General features: G+C 32.6%; 2 protein-coding genes across 5 annotated transcripts in view; both read left to right on the top strand.

The window, feature by feature from the left end:
• LOC129944230 (glycogen-binding subunit 76A) overlaps positions 1 to 10,388 on the top strand; it is a 50,079-nt gene extending 39,691 nt beyond the window's left edge. For 2 of the 4 annotated variants that reach the window (XM_056053535.1, XM_056053536.1), the window contains exons 2-4: positions 564 to 621; positions 7,191 to 7,384; positions 7,451 to 10,388. In XM_056053535.1, coding sequence (XP_055909510.1) covers positions 7,223 to 7,384; positions 7,451 to 9,088 — 1,800 coding nt within the window. In that variant the 5' untranslated portion in view covers positions 564 to 621; positions 7,191 to 7,222 and the 3' untranslated portion in view covers positions 9,089 to 10,388. The remainder of the gene's footprint in view (positions 1 to 563; positions 622 to 7,190; positions 7,385 to 7,450) is intronic. The other 2 variants (XM_056053537.1, XM_056053538.1) reach the window with 1 other exon arrangement.
• Positions 1 to 18,256, top strand: part of LOC129944232 (biogenesis of lysosome-related organelles complex 1 subunit 2) — a 73,656-nt gene that overhangs the window by 34,158 nt on the left and 21,242 nt on the right. The window lies entirely within an intron of this gene.

Below are 18,256 nucleotides of genomic sequence, written 5' to 3' on the forward strand. Positions count from 1 at the left end.
ACATTGGTTAGATTAAAGCCAACTTAATGGACTGCCACTTTAAGTTCCCTTGTATTTCCAACAATACTATGAAGTTCAGTAACCAGGAAATATCTATTTCGTATGTCTATTCCGAAACAGCTTCAGTTCCTCCAAAGTTAAATGTTTCAATGGAAAAACCCATACAATTTGGCACTGCTTAGAATAATGTTTAGTTAAAGTTAGTTTAAGAAATTCGAAAGAATACACGTGTAGGTAGTTGACAACCTTAACAATTACCTCAACTGCCAAAAAGTTCAAACGTGTAATTTCCGCATATTACTTAGCAGAAAAACAATACAATTAATCAACAATTTAAGGAAGTGATTTCAATTAGATTCTAGTTGACATTTTGATCCAGGAATAAATCCACACTAAGTCGAAAGATTAACCAACCAGATTTAACTTAAATGAAATTTGAAAAGTAAATCTATTCGAGAATTAACATTTTAATTCAGATTGAAATATTTTTAGTAAAATTAAAAAAAACAAACCTAAACAAAATATTGGTTTACTTTTACTATAAACATTATTTTCTTTTTCAGATTTCGACGTCACATTTTTTGACTATGCTGTAATAATTTGAGTTATTCAAAAATAAAGGTAAATTTAAAAAAAATGGCTATAAAATGACGAAGGTATCAAAAATGTCAATAATAAATCGATATGACGTCTTTCTTAAGGTAGTCACGTGTAGAAGTCAAAACAGATGTTAAAATTCAAAGAATTTCCCACATTTAATCAACAGAGTACATACGTTTACATATATGTATTCAGATGCATAGATTATATTATGTATACAATTTCTAACACTCACTTGAAGGATTCTTACATCGCAATTAATTTATCAATAGTCAATTATAAAAAACAACTGATGCTGGCGGGTGTTTTGAAATTTTTGGCACAAGTTAGATCGCATGCCAATACTTTGTCAATGCCATAAAATCAATTACAATAGCATTGAGCTTCCATGAACTATAAAAGTTGAACTATATTTTGCCAACTTAATTTGGCATCAATACATACATTTATAGGTACATACATGGAAGTTAATGTAAATAATGCAAAATGTATACAGAGTACGTACAGGTACATAGGTTCTATTGAGAGATATTTAGACGGAAGCTAAAAACATTTTAAAACAATCTTGAAATAGCAAATTAAAAAGATCAATTGCTTCCAACAGCAAGTGGTCTTATTTAATATGTGAGAATTTATTCTATTAATTTCCTCTTAAGCACTTACACTCAGCGAAAAGAATGGCATGAATTACTTGTGTTTTTTTTTCACAGAATTTTGGTGTTAATAGTCAAGTAAAAAAAAGGTTTGACCTCTGAATTAGGGTTGGAAATTTATTTGTACCTTCATTTTAGTGTTTTAAATATTTTGTAAGAAGTTTAATAGGATCTCATGTCGTTAGTGTTTATATTAACACCTCTACCATACATTTTGAAACATACGATTTTCTAAATGTTCGCTTAAAATATTTGTTCCTAAATTCAATAATTTCAAAGATAAAAGGCAGAAAGTGAGAATCACTCAACAATTTTTAACTTCCCATAGGAAGTTATTGTAATGGGTCCGATTTCCGATTTTTCAAATTCAAAATTTTACGTTTCAAGGTCCCTAGAGTCGAAATAAAAGACTTTTAGAAAGATGTTTGTGCTTGCGCAGGGATGTCACAACACCTCCCAAGGGTACCAGCCACGAATCGAAGCCTGTAAAGACGATCAGGGTAACATCGTAGTAGAACCACAGTCGATGCTGAGAATATGGAAAGATCACTTCTCCAAATTATATAACGTTGATGACGAACCGAATTCCGCTGTAAGGGAGAAAGAACCACTCAACCTCGGCGACGCAGATCAACTGACGAAGTGAAGATAGCTATATCTAAACTTAAGTCAAACAAAGCTGCTGGAGCTGACGGCATCGCTGCCGAACTATTCAAAGCAGCAGGCGATGACTTGGTACGGAGCATCTGTAAAATATGGTCGGAAGAGAGCATGCCCGATGAGTGGAATTTCAGCATAGTGTGCCCGATACATAAGAAAGGAGACCCTCTAAACTGCGCCAACTACAGAGGCATCAGTCTCCTTAACATTGCGTATGAGATCGTCAACAACCTGATTGGTCCTTATCAGTGTGGCTTCAGATCAGGAAAGTCCACTATCGACCAAATATTCACACTACTGCAGATCTTGGAAAAAACCCAGGAGCTTCAAATCCATACCCACCATCTCTTTATCGATTTTAAAGCCGCGTATGACAGAATCTATAGGGAAGAACTCTACCGAGCAATGTCTAGTTTTGGCATCCCTGTCAAACTTATCCGTATGTGCAGAATGAAGATGGAGAATGCACGCTGCTCTATCAAGGTCGGAAAAGATCTTACCGATGCATTTGATGTCAAAAAATGTTTTAGACAAGGCGATGCACTGTCATGCGACTTCTTCAACATCGTTCTGGAAAGAATTGTGCAAAACTCAACCGAGGCACAATCTTACAAAGGTCCATCCAATTACTCGGATACGCAGATGATATTGACATAATTGGAAGATCAAAGCGTAATATCAGTGGAGCGTTTTTGAGCATTGCGACGGAAGCGAAGAATATGGGTTTAGTGGTCAATGAGTGCAAGACCAAGTATATGTTGTCATCAAAAAAGGACACTGAACGACGACGTCTTGGACAAAACGTCACCATGGACAGCTATAACTTTGAGGTAGTTAAGGACTTTGACTACCTAGGCACCGCTATTAATGCAGACAACGACACCAGAGTTGAAATCAAACGAAGAATAACTCTTGCAAATTGTTGCTTCTTTGGACTTAGAAGGCAATTGAGAAGTAAAGTCCTCTCTCGAGCATGTAAAATCACCATCTATAAGACACTCATCATCCCGGTTCTCATTTATGGCGCTGAGGCCTAGACCCTGTCAAATAAAGATGAGAGCATCTTAGGATGCTGTGAGAGAAAAATTCTTCGGGTGATTTTTGGTCCCGTACGCATAGATGGAGAATGGAGGAGAAGATATAACGACGAACTGTACGGGCTGTACAGCGACACTGACCTAGTTAGCAGAATTTAAGTCCAACGGCTTGTAGAGCGAATGGACATCAACGCTCCAGCCCGGAAGGTCTTCGAATATAATCCCGTGGGACGGGCGGCGCAGTAGAGGAAGACCGCGACTCAGGTGGTATGGCGCACCCAGGTGGGAGAGGACCTCAACCAACTTGGCGTGCGAAACTGGAGATAGCTAGTTAGGAACCGAGCTGGCTGGAGACGCATTTTGGTTGAGGCTCAGGTCCGCCCGGACTGTAGCGCCACCTTAAGTAAGTAAGTCTGTTCATGCGTGTGTATGTACGTTCGCGACGTTTTTTTCGTTGTCCATAGCTCAAGAACCAGAAGAGATATCGACTTTAAATAAATTTTGCTACACAGATAAAAAGACAGAAAGATGCAGAAGGGGCTCTCAAGAAAATTGCGTATGCGGTTTTTTTACCATAGTAGTTTAAAAAAAGGTGAATATGTTGGTTAACACAAAATATTTTTAAAAAACGCTTAAGACTTGAATTAAACTTTATATTATATACTGTAACGTGATATCATTAATAAACGGTTTTTTATAAATCAAAAAAACTGAAGAAACCATTTTTCACCTCAAAAATTTTACGAATACAAAAACATTTTATCTGGTAAAATTTTGAAAAAAATCGAATTGATAGTTTTTTTTTAAATAAAAACCTAAAAAAACATTACTCAAAGTTGGTAAAAAATGAATTTCGACTCAAATATCTTTTCAAAACTTTGAGAAATTGACTTTAAACTACTTTTATCTATTAAAAAATATTGTTTTTAACATTCAGTAAAATTTTGAGAAAAATCTAATAGACAGTTTTTTTACAAAAAATAAAAACTTAAAAGAAAATTTAACAAAATTCAGTAAAAATTAATTTTCGACTCAAATATCTTTTCAAAACTTTGAGAATTTGGCTTCAAACTTGTTTTCACTTATAAAAAATATTGTTTTTAATATTCGTAAAAAAAATTGAGAAAAATCGAATTGACATTTTTTTTACAAAAAATTAATAAAAGTTGGTGAGAATTGATTTTCGACTCAAATATCTTTTCAAAACTTTGAGCTATTGGCTTTAAACTTCTTTTATCTTTTAAAAAATATTGTTGTGAACATTCAGTAGAATTTTGAGACGAATCGAATTGACAGTTTTTTTTAAATATAAACTTAAAAAAAAAAAAAACAATACTAAAACTTAGTAAAAATTTACTTTCGACTGAAATAACTTTTTAAAAAATTAAAAATATTGTCTTCAAACTTTTGTTATTTCACAGCAAATATTGTTTTGGATTTCAGTAGTTTTTTTTTTAATAAAAATCCAACAGTCCGTCTTAAAAAAAACCTACAAACTTTAAGGCAAGACAAATCAACAGACGGGATGGGAATTTATCAGTGTGGGTCGCATCAAAGCCTCTCTTTTCATATTAAATTAGAAGTGTAAACATTGAGCATGTTTCGTTAAAATGTCTATAAGCTTACCTAATTACATTAGTCTGCAAAATATACCTTTTTTTGATATTCCTGAATATAAATCTGGTTTCAGAAAAATTAGATTTTTTGTTAAATGAGTAAAAGTAAAAGTTTTATAGTCTTCTTATTTATATAAGAAAAGTTTAATTTTTTTCTCAATACAATTAAGTGAAGCTATATGAAAAAGAGTTTGACTATATTTATAGACCACTTTTTATACAGATGTTTAAAAAACAAAAGAAGGTGTTGGAGACATTCCAGGTAACTGTAAGGTAGATGAACTCGCCAGGAACGGTACAGTGTAGCCCATCCTACCACGTTTGGCTCATACTGGCATACAACTCGCTACTTGTAAACTGTTGCTAATGCAAGACGCTATGAAGAAGGCAAACACCAGGTGGAACAACTTCACTACGTGTCAGGTCACAAAAAACATCTGGCCAACATTAGATTTAAAATGTTCAAGGTGCTTGCTATCTCAGCAGATCGCCTATAAGCTCAATAGCACATAGATGTCAAACGGACACTGTCTAATAGGAAAGCACGCTACGCGACCGCCCTGGCTCAAAAACGCAAGAATTACAAAGGAGAATTCTTCTTTAAAGATCTAAATCATATCAGTTTAATCAGCCTCTCACGTTTCATAAGGGACTCAAACAGGTTCCATTGAACTGAGGAGGAAGCCTCAAGATTCATGTAGTATCACATTTTAACCTTGTATCATTTTTTAACCTTGGTAATATGAAAAAAGGTTATTCATTTGTTCTCGAACTTTCAAGCTACACATATAATTTAATAAAGTATACATTGTGACACAAACGTTGGTCCTTCGAGCCGGATCAATACATTTGTTATAATTTAATATAATATAATTGAATAAATAAATAATTGGTATGCCAAACAGTCCTTTATCACTGAAACGGAATATAACTTATAAAAACTCTTTTGGCATTGAAGGTATAGAAACGAAAGAGATTTTCGTGACTTTTGGCAGTCTATAACGGCACGGATAAGAGATGTACACAATGTTTAAAACGCCAAAACAACTTTTCAGATTATTATGGCTCATTCCGTGGTTAACCCTTTTTCCCTGTTATTTTATCAATTTAATATTTTGAATTACTTCAAAGTGTTTTACAACTAGTTTTAGTTTAACATTTCTTAGTCAGTATTACTGCTAACTCTCGAGTCCTGGGGATATTTACATATTTTCAGTCAGATATCTTATATTCAAAAAACATCAAAGTAGTGTCATTTTTTATATTTTCAATAATTATTTTGTACTTAATGAATAATCCCCACAAATTTGTCGTGGATCAAAACAAAAACAAAATAACAATTTCACAAAAATTAAGCATGTATTTACAAACATATTTTTTGAACCCACGCAAATTTAAACTTGTATGATGTTTTGAAGACAAAATTCTAAAAATAAGCTTCTAGTATCACGCCATTATCGGGAACTCGTGCCTCGTGAAATGATATAAAATAATTTATTAATGAATAGAATTAAATTTATAGACATAATAATGACTGTATTTTTTTATAAAATAAAAGTTTGTATATATTTTTAAAAATCATACGAGAAACTGGAGACAAATTTAGAAATGGTTAAATTAGACTGTAATTGTGTGAGACATTTATTTTTAATTTGCACAAAAAATAATAAACCTTATTTGCTTAGTTTTGTTTTCCTTCAGATCTTATGCAGTTTACAATCATTAAATTTAATTAGGTTTTTTATTTCTTTATAGAATAACGAGCAAGTTTTGTTTTAAATTTAACCGAATAATTCCAAAACAAAAAAAATGTTTGGTTTTAAGATATAACAATTAATTCTAAATAAAAAATATACATGTATATAAATTAGGATGATTCTAAAATATTTCGGATGTTTGAAAGAATCATGATTGCTATATTCCAAATTGTTTTCATTTTTCTTTCAATGTTTAAATATTTTTTAATTAAAAACTCAAGAATAATATTAAAATTTTATTAAAAATCGGTCCGAGTTGTCGAGTTCAAACTTCTTACATTTCTTGATGTCTGGATTTCTTATAACACGGTCTTAGCCTCTTTTTTAAATTTTCAATAGTATAAAATAAAGTTTTATAACACATACCAGAATTGACACATATACAAAATGGGCGTAAAGATGTAAATAGGGTTTTCGAATGAGAGGTTTCATTTTGAACAAGTTGTCATCTTTTGACGTTTCACAAAAATTACTAACAAAATAACGATACTCGTTTTAACAACGCATTTAAATTGTTTAAATTTGCTAAGAAATGAAAAAAATTTGAAGTCTCAAATCCATTTACATCTTTGGATTTGTTTTAGCGAATTAACTGCATCTGTTTTCTTGTTATTTCTTATTAAATCTATGGTTTGCGACTCCCCCAAATAGTCGTTTCAAATGAATTAAAAACAGCTATGTATGTAAATATTATGGTTTCGATTCTTAAAAATTGGAAATTGGCATCAAATGTCACAAGTTAAACAGGATTCCAAAACTAAAACTCATATTCGTTTATGTTGTACTTACTCTTCAAAAATCATAAAAAGCTCTTAAGCAATACAGCGACATTAAATTTAACATTCTTTTAAAATGCTTTCCTTTCAGAAATATTTAAGAATTTGAAGAATCCAAAGTAAATGAACGGACCTGGTGATATTCCACTCACACAAAGTGTAACTCCTGAAGGTCCGTGCGGCCTAGTTGCAGTTATACCAACATTAGGCATGTCATCATGCCGTGGACGTGCCGAAGCTTTTGCACGAAGACTACAATCAAAGCTACGAACTCTCGGATCACAAGTAAATACATTTTATATCAAATTTTCTAATTCCTTAAAATTTATAATAAAACTTATTTTTATTTAGAATGAAGAGAATAATTCATCACACGAAGAAGAGCCTATAATAAATGGCGGACCATCATCAAATACATGGGTGGCAACTCCGCTCGAATCGGAACAAGCTGTAACCGATTTACAACCCCTACGAAATGAATCAGACTCATTTTTCGATTTTGACTGTGAACTTGAGAGTCCCGGAAGTCCTGTTGATGAATGTGAATATCTGAGATTAATCGAATCTGTGTCTAATACTCCACATAATTCAGCAACCGAATCAGGCTATGCCTGCACTTCCGTAGCTAGTAGCCATAGTTCCTCTTCCGATTGCACATTCTTCGATCCAGAAACAGAGTATGCCACTGTTCCACAATTTCAGCAGCCTCGGCTCAGTAGTACGACTGAGATTGAGCCGATACCACAACTCGATGACTCGATTAGGGAGAAAATAGATATAAGCTTGACAAACGGACATAATGACTACAACAACGATCAAGAAGACTGCAATGGATTACAAACAAAGGATGTTTCAACGGCGACGGAGATAAGCAGCGAGGGCGATTTACTGCCGAAAACGCAAGAAATTTGCAGTAAGAAAGACGCAAATATCGAATGTGCCATAGAAAAGCAACAACAAATCCTGAACGAACTCCAAGTCCTATCATTAGCGCACAACGGACATGAAAAGCATAATGAAGAAACAGAATTGAGTCTGAACATAAGCAATGTTAACAAAGATAATTCGACTGATACAGATACAGCGAAGCTCTTAAGTGAAGCAGCTGAAACCCAGCTGAATCAATGTGTCGAAGCAGGAACCGAAGTTAGCAGTACTCTACCCAATCATACACAACCTCTTGACCTTCCGACACTAACAAGAAGCGATCCCGGTAAAATCACATCAGTGCTGGACACCGATGATGAAGACGATTGCCGACCACAACGTGTGAGACGTTGTTCATCATTGAAAACTGGAAAAACTCCACCAGGCACTCCGGGACGAAAGAAGATCGTCCGATTCGCCGATGTCTTAGGCCTTGACTTGGCCGATGTGAAGACCTTCCTGGACGAAATACCGAACGTACCTAAATCGGCATACGAGGATCTGGAAATAATGGAATCCGAACCGCCCATTCAACTTGGCCCAAAATCGGACAAACTATTGATGCCATTGTTCCAACAACCTGGCGGTCTGCCTACATTCCTCGATATGGTGCGTGAAAAGCAGGTTTCTCTCGAAAATGCCGCAGTCTCCGACCACATCAATCAAACGATAAGTGGTTCAGTAAGGGTCAGGAATTTGGATTTCCATAAATCAGTGCACATACGTTATACAATTGATAATTGGCGAACATATGCCGATCTTCAGGCTACATATGTTGACAATTCTTGTGACGGATTTTCGGATAAGTTTACATTTGTTCTCTATGGCAATTCGATGCATGTTGGACAACGTCTAGAGTTCGCTGTACGGTTCCAATGCAAAGGACAACAATTCTGGGATAGTAATTTTGGAACCAATTATTGTTTCCAATGTTTGCCAGCGTCATCTCAAACGAACCTATCTTCAACAGCCTCCATTGGTTTACCTTTGAATAATAACAATAGCAATGGGAGTACCATAATAAGCCCAGCTGCCGGTGAAACTTGGTGTGGATTCTACTAAAAACATTTGTATCACATTATTTACCTATTTTATTTACATAAACCATCTATATTGGCCTCGAAAAAGAGAGGCAATAACACATCAGGACCTTTCTGTTCCTCTTTGAAAGAAAAAGGTGTAGATATAAAAGCACTAAAAAGTTTATAATTTTTGTAAATTTTATTCATTTAAGTATTCGATCAAAATAATAACTTTGTCCATAGATTGGTCTGACAAAAATTTTATGATTTTATATAATGTAGTGCATCCCAAAGATTATATTTTAATTAAAAGATAGATTTATAAACTTCATTATTAAGATGTAGCAAAAAACAAAATAATATTATCGAACACAGTTGAAATTTTATTTCACTTCACTATATAGTTTTTTTAAGTTGCTACGCACAAAGAACTGAAAACTGCGATTAGGAAATTATCGAACACAACATTTTTAAAACATAACACAGATTAAGAAACTTTGTTAAAGAAGAAGATCCTCCCAACACAGAATAACGGTTTATTTTAAAATACTTACAAACCTCCCCTTAAATGTCTCACTGTCACTGTTAAAATTTTTATTTCTCACTTCCCTCATCACGAAAGTTATTGTTTTGTAGGTGAAATTGGTGATGGAAAAAGAACTTCTAACGATTATTCCCTTGTGGAAAAAATCACAATTTAAACAGGGACTACAAAATGAAATATTTTTAAGCCGAAGGAATTTTCAACGAGTCTCGAACATAAATTTTGTCCTCCAAAATTTAAAACAAACCTTACATGACACATACAAAAAAGATAACAATCAGTTTATATTTCGATATTTGTTAATTAAACAGACGAAAAAAAACAATAATTAATAAATATTACTGACCTAAAGCTAAGGACTCTTTATCTCTCTCTATTGCATCTGAAGAACTTTGTAGATAATATTCATTTATATAAAAAAAAGTTGTTTTATTTTGTTACATATTTTTGTTATTGTTTAAATCTTTATAATGCTTTGTTTTCTTTTTATTTAATTTTTTAGTTGTTTCTTGTTTTTTTTTTCTAATTTTTGAATTTCTTATTTGTTTTGTTTTTATTCTTTATATATAAAATTTACCATATAAGTATATTAGAATAAAATAGTTTTTATCTTGTTAATATTTTTTTTTGTTTCTTATTTATGTTTATAATTATTATTTGGTAGCCATATGATTGACTTATTGAGCAACTACTATTTTTATTTTTAAACATATTCTTACAATTTATTTTATAAACTAAAAAAAAAACATAATTTTACCCATTTCGTTTTTACAAATAAAATAAAAACAAAAAACAATTTATTTTGTATGGTTTTTATTTTCTTACTTTTTAATTTTAGTATTTCTTGTGTTATAATTTTGAAGATAATTATTTATTTTAATATGTCATCAGAGCAACAAGACCACAAGTAATGCCGTCTTTTAGAACACTTAAATTTGATAACAGAGAAACTTTAACACAGTGTATGTTGAAAGTAATGACTTACTTTTAAGCTAAATATTTATAGTTAAAAACAGAAATATTTACATTAGATTTCATTATTTTATTGTAGTTTAAACTCTTTGTGTTGTATTATGATCAGCTAGGCAAAGGATTGTAGATAATTTTTTGAATATCTGCCATGATAAAGGACATTGTACAAATATGTGATGAATTTATAGAACTTCATGACAGGCTTCGTAAAAATAGTTTTTCAAACTCTGATTTGGAGTATTCTTATGCAATTTTCCCTTTTTAATTATTCCAATCAACTTCCAGCTCCATCTTTAGCTCCTGGAAATAGATTTGGCGAGTCAATTGATAGAAATTTGGCGAACCAATAACAAGTGGAAATTTAGCAGCATCTTTGGATGCATCATCCGCCATTTCTTTGCCTTTGATACCAGAATGCCCTGGTACCTATACTAGTACAGTAGACTCGCGGAAACGTGAACTATTAAAAACCGAGCGTGTTCACGTTATCGAAGTTGTTCATGTTGACTAAGTTGTAGTTCTTAAAATTTTAAAATAAGTTAGACCTTCATATGTTTTTTTTTTTAATTTCAAATGTAAATGTATAGTTGTGTTCATAAAAATAGCAGTGCTGGTCACATTTTATAAGATTGTCAATTATTTAAATAACGGACATTTTTACAAAAAAATGATCATGTTACTTGCATCTAACAGTCTTTCGTTTTCATATTAGGGACTTTTAGCTTGAAGTTATACTCTACTTTTCCCGGTGAACACACATTATTTTAAACTCTCTGGATATAGAGTGATCAAAAAAAAGTTTTATAAATAATTTTTTTTTAATTTTACGATAAGTGAATATTTCATTATTTAAAGTTTTAAGTATTTGTAACATATTAGCATCTACAAAATTAATGAATATAAGCTCAAAAATAAACAATGGGACGGTCAAAACAATGCACCGGAGAAATTCGAAATCTGCATTTGGAGGGAAAAACCTACCAAAATATTCAAGGCATCCTAGGCTGCTCAGCAAAAATGGTCAGTAACGCCTTAAAATGGCAAAATAAACCGAAAACGCGAGGCCCAAAAAGGATGACAATTGAAAGAACTGACAGAAAAATTGTTTAGCTAGCAAAACAGAACCCTTCCATAGGCTCTAGGAAAATAAGAAATGGACTTCAACTGTCTATTATAGCCCAAAGTCCACGCAAGGTACCATTCTTGACGAAAAGGCATGTGGCAAAGAAAATGGAGTTTGCCAAAGTGCATAGAGAATGTGCAAAAGAGAAATAGAGGAATGTTCTGAGGAGCGAAAATTTCTCATTTTGGATGCAAAGTAGCCCTTTTTGGATCCAAGGGTCGTCCAGAATATGTGAGAAGACCCCAAAATGCGGGGATAAAAGGGATGCAACCGACTATGTGAAAATTCTCGAGGAGGTTCTGTTACCGTATGCTGAATATTAAATAACGTTGGTTTGGGTATACCAACAAGACTATAACCCAAAGCATACATCAAAAAATGCAAAAATCATGGAAGTTATCCGCTATGGAGTGTCCCGGTCAATCCCCCGACCTCAACCCCATCCAAAATTTGTGGGGGGATGTTAAGAAAACAGTTCATAAAGCAAAACCCAAGAATTCGAAAGAATTGTGGGAAGCAGTGCTTGATTCGTGGAACGCAATACCAGTCGAGAGGTGTCAGGTTTTAGTGGACTCGATGCCACGTAGATGCGAGGCAGTCATAAAAAACAATGGTTTTTCTTACTTCTTATGTAATAGATCCAGTACTTTGTCATGCACTGCTATTTTTATGAACAGCCATATATTTAACGGAAAAAAATCGATAATACTTATTTTCTGTTATTATTATTTTAGTTTGTTATTAGAAGTTTAATGAAATTTATTATAACGTTTATATTAAAGGCTTTTTTGTTTTATTTCGAGAGCACTGCTTTTTTTATGAACACAACTGTACGTAATCTTTTTTGATTTTTTTTCTATTTGGTTGAAAACTGCCTTTACACGAAGTCATTTAAGTACGCTGATGTCTGCTATATTAACGTTTTCATTTTTCATCATTCAGCCCATTAAAATTATCTACAAATTTAAGCAAATGTTTTTCTGTATACAAGAGAAAATGTTCAAGCCTCTGGATTAATTGCATGCAAAAAGTTCTAGTGTACGGTCCTTTTGAGAGAAGATTGGTGAACAAATTTTTCTCTCAAAACATCTAGTGGGATATCCTCTTAAAAATATTCGTCCAGCATTTTGCTATTGTTTCTTTTTCAAGACGTTGCCAACCCGAATTTACATAGCAAATAGCTTCAGTTTTTTCGGCCACAATTGATGCCGGAAGACTATTTCTGTAGAAAAGTTTTGTTAGTCTTATTGTATTTTGGTCCATGGGCTGTATGAGCGGCGTGACATTCGGCGGCATAAACATTGCAGTTATTAACCCGTTAATGTTAATTTGTTTTCGGGTCGATGAGATGGAGCGTTATCAATTAAAAGAAGAGTTTTGGTGGGCAGCTCTTGGTGTTTTAAAAATGTTCTGACCTACACATGAAAATATTTTTGAGATCAATGCAAAATTGCAATCTGTTTCCTACCTGTGGTACGAAAGAATGATGAAAACAATGTCATTCATGAACATTTGGATCAACTGTAGTCAACAGAAGTTTAAAATTCCTAAAAAAGCGAAGATTTTTTCCCATTCCAATCACTAAAAGCTTAACTTTATGTTCTCATGTTGCGTTTGTACAAGCAAGAAAAGTGCCGCCCTGTTTTTCCGTTTTTCTTCCAGAAGCATTTTTTTCTTGAGATGATACGTATGTCTTGTCAGGAAACAGCTTCCAAAATAATCCGAATTCATCCGCATTGTATATATTTGATTGTGAGATAGACCCAGCTCTTTTATTTTGGCTTGCAGCTTGTTTTTGAAAGGGTCCACAAGGTCAGATCGAGAAGATAACTTTTCAAGCACACCATAACGCTTCTTTGCAACCATCCGTCACTCGCATTAAAATCGCCCTGAGTTTCATTCATTTTTGAATAATTTTGTTGTCGCTGTTTGATGAACCAACGGTAAAGAACTTTTTCCAATTTAGGAAGTTCAGAACGCTTCATGGTCTTCCGCATTCCAGGTCCAGAAAATGTATTGTTAACACATTTTAAAATTTTTTGTTGATAGCTCAAATTGTTGATTTTGCAACATTGTATTGCTTTGCTAAGCTGGTTACGCTTGATCCCCCTTTAATTGTTTTTAAAACGTTTACTTTGTCTTTCAAAGACAAAAATTTTGGTACTTTTTGTGTCATTTTTCAAGAAAATCTTCTTTTTGATTACGCAAAACCAACACCGCGCACTAAGGCAAATGCCAAACTAAAGTAAATAATACCTGGAAAATCCTTAACGGGATTCCCTATTTAGCAAAACGATTTGAAAAACCAAAAGGAAGCTATGTTTTTTATGTCAAACACATTTAAAAGTTGTTATAGGGCTTTCACACACTGATCACGCTAGGTAGTAGTAAAAAAAAAAGTGTTCACGATAGCCGGTGTTCACGTAAGACGGTGTTTTTGCTATCGCGAGTCTACTGTACTATGTTTTCCGTCATTGTGCATCTTAATTGTTTCTGAGTAGGGCATCGGTTTGTCTCATTTTTTAGGCCTTTTAATATCCCAAGGTTATCTGTCAGGATTATTTTTCGTCCCAAATAAGTTTTCGCCATTGAAATATGTAGCTCTTTGAATTGCTGCTAGTAGCTGTATGCTTGATTAGGTAGCAGTCCTTGCCAGACCGAAGAGTTATGAGAATTCTGTTCCCAATTGACTAAGGAAAAGATGATTTATCATTTTTGTGGGAACCATCTGTATAAAAGATGTGATCAGGGTTGAACTTTTCAATCATCTCTTGGTGTAGAGCTTAGAACATGTCATCCGTCGTATTTTTCTTTTTATGTGCTGCTAATTTTGTATCTATTTGAGATGTCATTTGCAAGGGGGCGGACTATATTTGATTGATCCTGGTTCAAAAAAGCAGTTTGGTTGGACTTTTATTAAGCTAAATACTTTTACAAGTGCAGATATCGAGTTTTTCCGTTTATTTGTTTTTGAATTAGTAATTGCATTGACAATATTATACAAGGGATGCTTTGGATTGGCAAGGACCTTGCTTGCTAAGTTAATAGTGATACCCAGTTTCAAGTCTAACAGCCTCGATCCTTGTTGATTTTAGTGCTCCGGAGGCTGAACGAATGCAATTGTTGATCGCGGCGTCGATGTTCTTGCAGTTTTTTATTGTTGTCCACATGTAGGTAGTACATTCAACGAGTGTGTTTGCTATTTTTAAGGCTATTTCAAGATGAGGTCTTTTTTTATGAGAAAATCATTTTTAGGAGGTTATATCGATTTTTTAATTTAAGAATTGCGTTTCTTACCTGAATACTCCATTTTAAACTATAACCTTAATGTTTAATTCTTTTGAAGCCGAGACTACAGTATCGCGAATATTTAATGACAATGGATTACAATTTATTTTTCTGCTTAGGGGCAATAAATCTACTTTTGAAGCAGGGCTTATGGAAAGATAATTAAGATGAAGCTGTTATGTGTGTTTTAATTTTAAAAATATTAAGTTGAAGGGGTTAAACCGTATTGCTAAGCTAATGAAACAATCTTTCGATTTTGGTGACTTTTCTTATTGACAGATATATGAATTAATAATAATTTGGGTAACAAAACAATTAATACAAAATAATTGTATCGAAACTATACTCGCATGTAAGGTAAATCGCACTCAGAGAAATGAAAGAAAAACCACGCTAATGTTTCAATATTTTTCCATAGATAATAATTTTCTTTTATATTTAATCATCACAGATATCTCAATTTAGTTGTTTAAATTCGAAATTTTCAAATGCAAATACAGATGCAATTTGGTAAAGTAAAAAAAAAATCAATTTATTTTATTTTAAATTACTAAAAATATTTAAGCAATAGGTATAAGAAAATTAAATTTTAAGGTAAAAGAAGGAAGTTAACTAAAAGTACCTTGTACCTATAAAATCTATATAACATAGCCAAGAAAAAAATAACAGGTGCCTAAACAATCAAGAAATACAATTCCACCCACTTACAATATACTCGTAAATATTTATAAGAACAAAATAAAATAAAAAATCTTATTAAATACAAATTTCTTATGAATGCAATACAACAATACCTCAATTTAATGCAATTTAAAGAAAAAAGTACCTTAACTGTATAGCCTAAATATCATTCATTAATATTATCAAAATTAAATTAAAATGCCTATAACACTTACAAACATAATATACAATATTATTCTGGCATTTAAATAAATCGGGGTTTTGAAAAGTACATAATTGAGTGTCATAATAAAACTTAAAAGATATTTAACTGACATATCTTACAATATTGTCAGAAACTTCCTTGTCAGCCACAAGGATTGATTCGAAATACGACGAAAAAAATCTGTTATTTTATTAAATTCACAAACCTGTTTTAGCATAAATGTATTTTTATTTTAAGGTGAGACCAGTCTTCAATAGATTTGTCAAATGCAGAGCGATTTCGTCACTCCAGGTCCCGTCTTTGTTTGACTTGCAAAAGATTGCAATAATTTTAATGGCTGAAACACAAACAAGCTTCAGCTTCGGCTTCACCTGACGTTTACGAGTTCAGCCATAGGAATTCTACCCATGCTATCACAATGGCTGCGTTCAATCCCGTGTTGAATAGGGTATCTTGGATAGGTGGATTTTAAGAAACCTTGTTGAACAATCTATCCAACTGTATTGAGATAGCTGTCAAAAAATAAAAACAACTGTTCACAAAAAGCAGAGAAACATTAAAGCTTCGAAGTCAAAATTGATGTAAGATAAAACATTTAATGGATATAAATAATTCAACTGATTCGTCGGACGATGATGAATTGATAGGTGCGTAATAATTCAAGTCAATTTTGAAGTTTAAAAAAAAAACATAATTACCTTCTAAAATTCGGACGAAAATAGCTTCTTCATCGTCTATTATGTACAGAACATCGTCAAATACAACTTCAACTATCATTTTGTATCTTTTTGTTTACCAACAAATACAAAAGGCTGAAACCAATTTTCAAGTTTCTTGAAATTCAACCATGTGTTGAATCAGCTGTTCTGACAGATACCAACATAAAACAGAAGTTCTTGGATACCTTTGGATTCCTTTGTTAACATCTCAGCTGTTTTTGACCAGCTGTGATTTTGCACGTAAAACTCTAACAAAAAGGTATGCGGATACCCTTTCTGTCTGAGATTGAACGGAGCCAATGAAGCTTCGACCTCACGTTTCATTTGACAATCGTAATGTTATGTAAAGTGACTCCAAACGGAAGCTCTAATTCAAATTTGCTGACAAAGCAAATGTCTGTAAAAAAGTCAACAAACAAAATACCCTTTGCTTTTGGAGGGATCCCCATTGGTTATTATAAGCAGTGTAAGCTACTTCCGTGATAAATTAAATTTTTTCGCTTTCAAAAATCATATTTTTTTATTTTGAGAAAAAATAACAGCTGCTAATAACAGAAGTGCCATTAAAGTAAAGAAATATCATATTGGAAGTGTCTTTCAAAGCGAAGCTGAAGAGCGATTGTGTTTCAGCCATTAAGCATTATAGAATTCGACTTAAAGATTGCATTCTTTGAATTCTACGAAATATTGGACTTCAAGTTTTGCAATCACCAATTATTTGACCTGAAATAGATTGAAATAGTTTAATTTCAATTGTTTCACTACAATCTTTGTATTCTTCTCCCTTTCATTTAATTAATTTAAATAAAGTATAGCAACATTCCTAATGTTTTTTTTACAAAAAAAAGTTTATCATACGAAATAACGAAAAAACAATATTTCACAGAATTTCTGCCGTAAAATATTCATGCACACCAATTTTTGGTTAAAGCGATCAAAATTAAAATTTCAATAGTGTGTAATGAAATGTCACTTGAGAATGAAACAGTAAGGACTACAAGTCAATGCTAAGACTTTAAAATAATGTAAACAATGCCGCAAGTTTCAAGCGATCAATCGGTTTCGATCAAATTATTGGAGCACAAATGATTAAAATTTGTACCAAATGTTTGATAATTTGAAAATTTGAAGTCCCAATATCTAGACTAATTTAATTAATCAAATCTTTATATTGAAGCTGGCAAATACCGCGTTATTATACAAGTCTGGTATTTGTATATAAAACTTACAGAACTGTTATCAAGAAATTTTGTTTAACGTGATGTAGCGTCAATTTGGCGTTAGGGGTTTTATTTATATACAAATATTAAGTTAACAAAAGTCTGCACAAAAGCTAGTGTATCTACAAGGTGCGTCCTGTAAAGCTTCCCCAAAAATGTTAGTATGGGTTTAATGAAGAAAGGTTTCGTTTTTTGGCTAATGTCCTTATTATTGGGTTTCTTCAAAACAAATTTTACGGCAAATCTAGTTTTAAAAAATGATTTGAGTTTTTCACAAACTTGTCCATAAAATTATAATTTCTTATATTCAATGATTGATTTACATTTGAAACAAAAAAAATAAAACTTGAAATCAAGAATCTTTAGAATTCTTACGCAATTACATCAGTCATATTATCTTCAATACAACTACCAGTACCAGTGCTTCCAGTAAAACAAAAAAAAAACACACAAAAA

The sequence above is a fragment of the Eupeodes corollae genome, chromosome 2, assembly GCF_945859685.1.
Source record: "Eupeodes corollae chromosome 2, idEupCoro1.1, whole genome shotgun sequence".
NCBI lineage: Eukaryota > Metazoa > Arthropoda > Insecta > Diptera > Syrphidae > Eupeodes > Eupeodes corollae.